Genomic DNA, 9,147 nt, shown 5'->3' with positions numbered 1-9,147 from the left:
ACGGGACTCAAGGCTACCTTTAATTGACCCAAACCTTATCCGTAACCCAACCCGACCCCGAGCCTTTGGTCAAGGAGGGTCAAGCCTAACTCAACCTGTTTTACAAACTTGCCGGATTGGAACAAATTGAGCTCAGGTTGGCCTGAGACCACAAAAAAAACCTGAAAAGACCATAATAATGATATTTTGAAATCCGGAAAAATTAGGGGGGTGGGATGGGTACAGGCCCCAACAATAACCCAAGCCAAAATTAAATTGGTTAGGCTTTCCAAATCCTTATCCAACCTGACCCGAGCATATGCCAACCCAATCCTATCCAGAATCACTTTGAGCCAGATCCAAGTTGCATCCCTACACATGAGGGCACTAGTTTATCCCAAGATCAAGCCCAACAATTAGGCTACTTAAGCCCATATGTTGATTCCAAAATTACACTTGGCCCATGCCTATGCCTAATCAATGCTAGGCCCACATTTAGACTATTCGTACGATGTATCTGAAGCCTATATACACGGGCCTAAGCCCAAACCCATGGCAATACATATTTTGGAGGGTTTCTAACTATCAAAGTTTTCTTAAATTTGCAAGGCAGTTACCTATAAGCATTGGACGTGTTGTTTCCTTCTATCAGGACTCTTAGGGGCCGTTTGGATACGTGGATTTTAGAATCCAGGTTTTTAGTTTGAAAATAGTGTAAAAGAGGGTTAGAGACGAGAGAAGAAGAAGACCAGCCGTCGTTTTTTACGCATTTTTTACTTCTCTCCCTTCTTTCCATCGGCAAGAGAGTAGCAGAACCTCCCATATTTCCAGGTTTTAGAAATCATAGGATGTAGGAGAGATTTTTAAAACCTGATTTTCTTGCTTAAAATCCAAGAAACGCTGCCAGGACAGCTTCCAGCAACTTTATTCATACCCACTTTTACATTGTTTTCAAACTAAAAACCTGGATTCTAAAATCCACATATCCAAACAGCCCCTTAGTTTTACCTTTAATAAGCTACTTTCTAAAGAGGGAAAGTGACGTATGAATTATTATTACTTTGGAACACGGGATGAAGGGTTTGGATTTTTTATCTCTATTGGGAAGAGGGAGTAGAAGAAGAAGCACGACCGATAGGGAGAGTTGGCGCTTGGATCCTAGATGGCATCAACATATCGAGGAGAAAGCTTTGTGCATTTGTAATCCGGTGACTGCTTCTTAAAAAAAAAAAAATTTATTCTCCACATAGAGGAATCTTTTGAAGTGTGCTTCTTATAATCTTTTCTTTAGTCTCCACATAGCGAAATCTTTTGAAGTCTTCTCCCTAGTACGAACCACATAAATCTGGTGTGCTTTATTTGTGTTTATATTGGACTTCTCATTAAATCTGCTTTCAAAGCATTGCATAGTGTTGACACACAATACCCAAAATACACTTTTGTGTTTGGACTGTTAACGGGTCACCGCAGAGGGTTGTTTGATGCCCAAAATTCGCAACACTAACTACTTATTAATTATAGAGATTTTTCCTTATACTCGGTGTAGACTTTTGGTGGCTATTTTGTGGCAGTATAAAAGGTTGGAAAGAAGGGTTTTTCGATGGGTTGTACTTGTGCGAAGGTAACATCGTACGATTCTAGTTAGTGGGTTTGTGTTGCCTTGTATGTGGATGTATCCCATTGTGGTGAACTACATATATTATGTCTTATGGTTGCTTGTGCTTATTTTCTTTTGCTTACTTTGTGGTTGTAGATGTTGGCACGCATATATATATATATATATATATATATATATATATATATATATATATATATATATCATCCTATGTGTACAAGATCATGGATCTTTTTGTGTTCACCAGAGGTTATTTTATTTCTTGATGTTATTGGTAGTGGGTTTTTGATGCAGTCCAAAACATGGACTACCTTCTCACGCAACAATAGAAGAAAAATAGATAAAATAAAGAAGAAAAGGGGCCCTATGATCACTGTAATAGGGAATAGAATACTTCAATCACCGACGAAGGGCGTGATATTTACTTCGATCATGACGAAGTCAAGTTTCTCATAGTGAAACTAGAAAATACTTCTGCAGGGCTAATCGTAGCAACTCAAAAGTTCCCAAAGAACTAAAAGCCTAAAGGAAAATTTTCATTCAATAATCAAGAAGTCCATTATATTGCTTTGATGATAACTATTTATAAGAAATTGAAATCCTATAAGCTAACTTAAGGCATCAACAGCTAATCTTAGCCGTCCATCTAAAACAACCGAAATAAAACCTAAAAGCCTAGACTTAAACAACCCAAATATAGAAATCCCATAATAGGCATATAGTACATTCTAAAAAAGCTCATAACTTTCTTAGATCACATCCAAATCGTGTGATCTTGGGCTCGTTAGATAGGTAATTGAAAAACTCTTCTAAAGATACCAAAATAAGCCAAACAAACAAGATTTGATACTTGAAAAATAAATAAAATGACAAAAATACAATTAAAAATAAGAAACATGTTCTATGACATTGAACAATATATTCTTAGTCTCTGTCCACATAATACTCCGCTGGTTCAATAAAACTCGTCCAAACTCATCCTCGAGTTTTGAAATGACGAAGAATGTTTATCATATGAAACTCTCAAGGATCAAATCCTACTGAATAATTTCAACGATGAAAATATAAAATTTCTTGAACTTGAACTTGAACATGTTTGAAGTCATTAATATCCACTGTAGGCTTCAACGTAGGATCTAATAAAAACGGATCTACATAAATTGATGGAAAAATTGATGTAATGTTTTTCCACTGACCCGTCCTTCCAATCTCTATTGGCCATATAATGTAATGTCTGATCCAATTTCTTTTAGTTCTTCAATCATGATTTCACAACTCACATCAACTATCTCTTCTAATGAATCATTGATCACTTTGTCAACATACTCATCATCTGAACTTCTAGCAACGATTAAGAATCGGACTTCTGAATATTCATCTTATATTGGTAGTGATTTCCAATTAATGATTTCCTATTCTAAGTAATAATAAAATGATTTCAAGTCCGGGGTTACCTCCCAATCGTGGCATTCAGCAACTCTCCTTTGAAGTGATCGAAGATACTTTGTAGCCATCATGAAGGTTGAAGGAAAGAATCAGCTTTGATACCAACTATTGCAGTCCAAAACCATGGACTACCTTCATGCCCTTCAACAGAGGCAATAGACAAAATAAAGAAGAAATAGGCCCTTCGATCATTGTCATAGAGAATTAAATACTCCGGTCACTATCGAAGGAGGTGATATTACTTCCATCCCGTCAAAGTCAAGTTTCACATAGCGAAACTAGAAAATACTCCTGCAGGGTCCAATCGTAGCAACCCAAAAGTTCTCAAAGATCTGAAAGCCTAAAGGCAAATTTTCATTCAATAATCAAGAAGTCCATTATCTTGCTTTGATGATAACTATTTATAAGAAATAGAAATTCTAAAAGCTAACTTAAGGCCTAAATAGCTAATCTTAGCCGTCCATCTAAACTTACCGAAATAAAACCTAAAAATCTAGACTAAAACAACCCAAATATAGAAATCTCGTAATAGGCATGTAGCACACTCTTAATATGCCCATAACTTCCTCAAATCGTTTACAAATCGCGTGATCTTGGGCTCGTTAGATAGGTAATCGAAAAACCTTTCTAATGATACTAAAATCAAGCCAAACGGACAAGATTTGATGCCTGAAAAATAAGCTATAAATAAAATGACAAAAATACAAATTAAAAAATAAGAAACATTTTCTATGCCATTGAACAAAACTTTCTTAGTGATTTTTATTCGCATCAGTTTTGGCCGCAACAATTAGCATTGAAGATTTTCAATTTGTTTGTGCCAATATTTTGCGAAAATTGTGAGCCACACATTTAAGGTGAAGGCTTTTGATGAGAAGACGAATTTCAAGTTGTGGAAGATGAAGGTAGATGACTTGTTGATCCAAAATGGGTGCCATAAAGTTTTGTTGGGAAAGAAAGCTATGTCCTCAATACGGCTAAGCTTGTCTAATTGTGTTTTATTCCACATTGAACTTGAGAAGATGACTACGAATTTTTGGTCATGATTGGAAAGTATTTACCATTCCAAGTGTCTCACAAACTGGATATTCTTGAAGAGGAAGTTCTTATGTTTGAGAATGAAACACTTTTCAAATGTTTCTAACTATCTAAATGAGTTAAACACAATTCTTTGTCAATTAGAAAGCGTTGAGCAGAAGAAGAACGATGAAGGTAAAGCGATGATTTTCCTTTGGACTCTACCCAAATCTTATGATCATTTGGGTACGACTTTAAGTTATAGTAAGGGAGATTCTCTTGGCAATAATTCGGTTTGCAGTACTCTACTTCTCGAAGAACTCTGGAAAAAAAGCTTTTTGGGAAATTTTATGAGGGTGGAGCTAAGGACCGTAGTAGCTCTTCAAAGTTTTTTCAAGAAGCAAGTCAAGACACCGATGAAAAATCCTCATTATTTTAAAGTATTTATCCAAAAATTTTGTCCGAAATATTTGGGATTTCACCCAAAAATCTAGATTTTAGATAATTATTGAATACTTTCCATAAATGTCAGACGAAATTTCGGTAATTACGGCCGAAATTCTGTACGGGATAAAATATACATTAACTTGATTTAGTTGGATTTCAGCCAAAATTTCGATTTCGGTGAGGAACAAAATGCATTCCGAAACTGACTCTATCATTTCCCTTTTCACAAGTATTTATAGATGCATCCCAAATAGAGAGTGATAGTATCCCAAAAAGGAGAATATTATTTATTGTTGTAAACGTGTCTCGTCACACGATTTTATTGTAGATACATATAGCCAACCTCTACGCTCACAAAACAAAAACTTAGAAAAACTTTTCAGCGAGAAGCCCCCATCCTTGGGACCTAGACCGGCGGCTTGGAGAAAAGATCTGCATCTCCTGATCTCGGTTGTATTTCAATCTCCTTGCTTCATCTCTAGAGATCCTATACGCGTTCATGATCACTTCTTCAGGCATTCCTCGGAGAGCAGACGCCTTTCCGACTAAGGGACTCTGCATGGCATTGTCGTTGGTCTTGAAGGCGACCCACTCAAATCCCTCATCTCCAGCTTGTTTCACCACTGTGAACATTTGTGGGACGATCACTAGCTGACCTTGATGGAGTTCCCCATCAAAGACTGAGTTCCCTTGGTGTCCAACGATCTGAATTCGGCCATTTCCTCTGGTCACATACACCACACTGTGCGCGTTCATGTTCCACTGTGGTGCCAAAAGAGCATTCTGCAAAGATAGACAAGGTATTTTTGTCATTGTTCATAAGGGATATGATTGTCATTTTCTTTCAACAAACTATGATATTGCCACACCATTTTGTTTGCCACAAATGACCATTTTTTTTTCAAATAATTAAATATTGACACACTCATCATTTCCCTTGGTTAAGGGTTCATCCCAAACCAAATGGAGATGAAAGACAATAGAAGAGATATGAAGTTGAGTATGTATTTTTTGTTCTCAATATAACTCACCCTGTAGAGAACTCCTCTCTCGGCACTCAATTGGAGAGCCTCTAGAATGGGAAGCTTGTTGCTGTTGAGAGTAGTGATTCGTCCACCTTGACCAGAGTAAACATCAGCCTGCGTAGGATCCGCAATATTCTCCCTCAGCCTCATGTTGCAGAAGGTCTCTTCTAAGCCATTTGGACGCCTCCTTTCTTCCCTTTCTTCGTCTTCTTCTCTCCTCGGTGGCCTTGCAAGGTGAAGCCCATTTTCCACACGGACGATATTACCCCTCCGGTCGTCCTGGCTCTGGAGCTTCCTTGCCGTCTCAATGGGCACGTTCAAAGCCTCCGCTATGGTCTGAGTGTCTAAGCCGTTCCAGATATTGTCATAGCCGGAGCTCTCTCGCCGGGTGGGCTCGTGTTTGTATTGTTGGGCCTGCTCGCTCTGATATTGCCCCCTCCCTGCGAGCTGGAATCTCTACAAAAATTTCAGTACACCATAAGAGAAAACGAATCAGTAATGAGTATTTTTTACTAAAATGTTCATTGGGCACTTTTTGAAGTATAAAAGATTAAATCACACCAACTCTAATAACTTAAGCTTTTAGAGTAAAAGTCTCCACCACTTTTGGACTAAAAATCTAGCATTGGAATTCAAACCCACTGGCACACTACACAAGGTTTTGGGGTCCAAGTCTCAAGGCACTATAAAACAGCGGGGGAGCCAGGATTTATACATAAGGCAGGGAGGATTCAAATTTATAAGAGGCTGGGCCCAATTGAGTTGGGCCTATTAAGGAGTTTGGCCAGAAGGGGCAGCTGCCACTCTTATGCTACATCTAGCTCCGCCCCTGCCATAAAAGACTAGTAGTTTGAAAGCAAAAGGGAGATTCTTTATTTTGAGTCTGCCCTTCAAAATTTTGGTTCAAATTTCGCATGATATAAAGTTATTGGCTCACATAGGTCTTGGATTCAAAACCTAACAACTCCTTGATATTAAAAATATCTCATGTGTAAGGCCAACCAAGAGAAAGAGGTGCCACACATTAGGGGGAGTGTTGAAGTATAAATGATGAAATAACACAAATTCTAACAGCTTAAGATTTTAGAGTAATACGTTGTTTCACAATACTAACAAAATAAAATGATTTGTTGGGCTTACTCTGAGGTTTCGATCGAGCTGGTTGGCATAGCTACTTGTGTCATAGACAACGACTGCAACCACTGGCGTCTCACCGTCGTTGTAGCACCAGTGTGAGACTCCAGCGGGCAAGGCAAGGATGTCTCCTTGCCTGAACTGTTGGACCCTTTGGTGTTGGTCTCTATTTCTCTGCCCCCGTTCTTGTTCTGACTGTTGAGACTGTTGGAAGTCCTGGAAAGATTCAGGGCATCCGGGGATCACTACTCCACTGATACCCCTACCTGATATATTTGAAAATAAAAATATTAGATACCATTTGTTTTTTTATTTTCATTAGAGCATATATGTAATAAATTTTTGACATTAAAACAACATATTTTGTTCTTGAATTATCGTTTTCTCAATTATGTACAACATATATTAAGCTTGTTTTTATGATGGGTTTTTTACACCTCATATATAGCATACGTGGGCCAATCCGCTTTGATAAGGTGAGGCCCATCAATTTACACATGTTTGATAGGGAGGGCCCACCATGTGCACCCAAAGTCCCATACCCATGCATATGGCACACTAGTCTTCATTAATGCGTGCACCCACCATCTCCACTCAAATCAGTACATTATGGTGGGACCCACCATTTTACACCATGTTTTGATCAGGCAGGACCCATCAACTCCACTCAAACCCATGCATTGGGCGGGGCCCATTATTTTACCTCATGTTTTGATGGGATGGGTCCCATGATCTCCACCCAATTGGCCAAGCAGAGGGTGGGGGGTAAACAATTTTTTTTTTGGGAAACTGGGATCGAACCTCCGACCTCAAGGTGGAAGGCCAAAGCCTTTACCATTGGGCTAGAGGCCCAATCCCGGGCCCAGCATTTTACCCATGCTTTGATGAAGTGGGGCTCAATACTTTATACTCATGCATGGCCAAGAATGCTTAGGACTACAAAGAGCATGTAGAAGCTGATGTGTATAAGGGGATGCTCTGTTTAAGAATGCTAGTCAGAATATTAAGTATAAAAAATCTATTGTTAGAGAGAGAGAGGTGCAAGTAACTGGCCTTGCTCGATATAGACAAGCTTAGGCGCATTGGAGAAGAAAGGCAAGAGGAGGCCTTTGGGCTCGATAGTATATCGAGTGGCTGCTACCCCAGCACAATCCAACTGCTCATTGTTCTCGTCCCACGACTCTGTAACGCCGGCCTCGGCCTCTACTCGCCTGTTGGGTTCGAGGGCGCTGAGGCTCTGGATACGGCACTCACTTTGATCTCGGAATCGGCGTTGCTGCCCTTGCTGAAATTGCCCTCTTCTCATCTCTATCTGGCCTAGAGACCCATGAAAGAAGAAGAGGCAGAGAGCAAGAAGAGGAAAGAAAGAAGTAGCCATGGATGCAAGAGAGACTTATATCTAGAGATGTTGGTGTGAATAGGGGGTTGAGATGAGTTGGTATTTATAGGCTAAAATGGAGAACTAGGCATCAACACAATAAGAGGTGGTTGCGATATTCGACTGCCATTTTTCTCTTTGCATGGCTCCTTGAAATTGTTAGCTAGCCCTCGTGTTGCTGCATATAATAAAATGGCATATTCCAAAGAAGAATACAAAACAAGATGGCCAAGTGGAAACCCCTATCTTTGTTTTCACTTGGGTGAAGTTACCAAAAGCTAGTCTTCTTTAGTAACAAATGCACATGAGCCACCCAATGTTTAATCCAAGGCCAAAATAAATTAAACACTCAAGCCCAAGCCCAAGCCCTATCCCATGTGCAACCATACACTTAGGCCCATGATGAACCCAAGACTACCCTTGGCCGAGGGCTAAGCATAAACAATGTTAGGGGTCCTCCGAGGGCTAAGCATAAACAATGTTAGGCCCATGATAAACAAACTATTTCCTAGGAGTGCCAATGATCTAGCGGATCGACTAGCTAAATCCAGGGCATTGAGGGAGTCCGTTTATTACGGGTCCTCTCTCCCCACAGATGTGAACTTGTAATCTGAATCTTTTGCATGTCAGAGCAGCAACCACATGAAAAAAGACAAAATCTGCTAAAAAGGGAGCCTGTGTGGCTGCTCTGCATGCAATAGACCCTCCGCAAAATGCCCTCTGTGATGGTCGCTAGCTAATCCCTTCTAATGAATATAGTCATCTTTTCTCTAAAAAAAAAAAAAAAAAGTTATTCCCAAAACTCAGGCTATCCATTAAGTGCATCTCAAGCCTATACATAGGCACTAGCCCAAGCTAAAACATATTAAGGAAACAAGATGAGTTAGTCATGGTTATGCTAATATCATTTTCCCTTTTTTATTAGTAAAATGCACCCTTTCTTCGCCCGGGCAAACCATATACAGGACTCTAGACTAGCTTCAATTGACTCAAAACCTCAACCCTAGCCCGACCCAACCCCAAGCCTCTGGTCAAGGAGGGTCAAGCCTAACTCAACTTGCTTTTCCAACTAGCCGGATTGGGTGAGGTTGGAACGAATTGAGTTT

General features: G+C 39.6%; 1 protein-coding gene across 1 annotated transcript; it reads right to left on the bottom strand.

Moving 5' to 3' along the window:
* Positions 1-4,768: 4,768 nt before the first annotated feature.
* Positions 4,769-8,094, bottom strand: LOC143858412 (cocosin 1-like). The gene is made up of 4 exons (XM_077369065.1): positions 7,713-8,094; positions 6,670-6,925; positions 5,536-5,985; positions 4,769-5,287 (listed from the first exon to the last, which is right to left on the bottom strand). Exons 1-4 carry the CDS (start codon positions 8,039-8,041, stop codon positions 4,871-4,873), a joined length of 1,452 nt encoding a protein of 483 aa, XP_077225180.1. The 5' UTR covers positions 8,042-8,094; the 3' UTR covers positions 4,769-4,870.
* Positions 8,095-9,147: the final 1,053 nt, after the last annotated feature.

This window comes from Tasmannia lanceolata, unplaced genomic scaffold, assembly GCF_043159265.1.
Source record: "Tasmannia lanceolata isolate RefF3 unplaced genomic scaffold, GAP_Taslan_0.1 ptg000026l, whole genome shotgun sequence".
In the NCBI taxonomy this organism is placed as follows: Eukaryota; Viridiplantae; Streptophyta; class Magnoliopsida; order Canellales; family Winteraceae; genus Tasmannia; species Tasmannia lanceolata.
Note: the sequence above shows the minus strand (reverse complement) of the source record. Positions and strands in the feature narration are given on the sequence as shown.

Excerpts from the sequence above, each read along its gene's own strand:
- LOC143858412 (XM_077369065.1), bottom strand. The coding sequence starts at position 8,041 with ATGGCTACTTCTTTCTTTCCTCTTCTTGCTCTCTGCCTCTTCTTCTTT. Across the intron at positions 6,926-7,712 it reads GTCTATATCGAGCAAGGCCA|GGGTATCAGTGGAGTAGTGA; the intron begins GTTACTTGCACC and ends TATATCAGGTAG. Across the intron at positions 5,288-5,535 it reads AGAGAGGAGTTCTCTACAGG|AATGCTCTTTTGGCACCACA; the intron begins GTGAGTTATATT and ends CTATCTTTGCAG.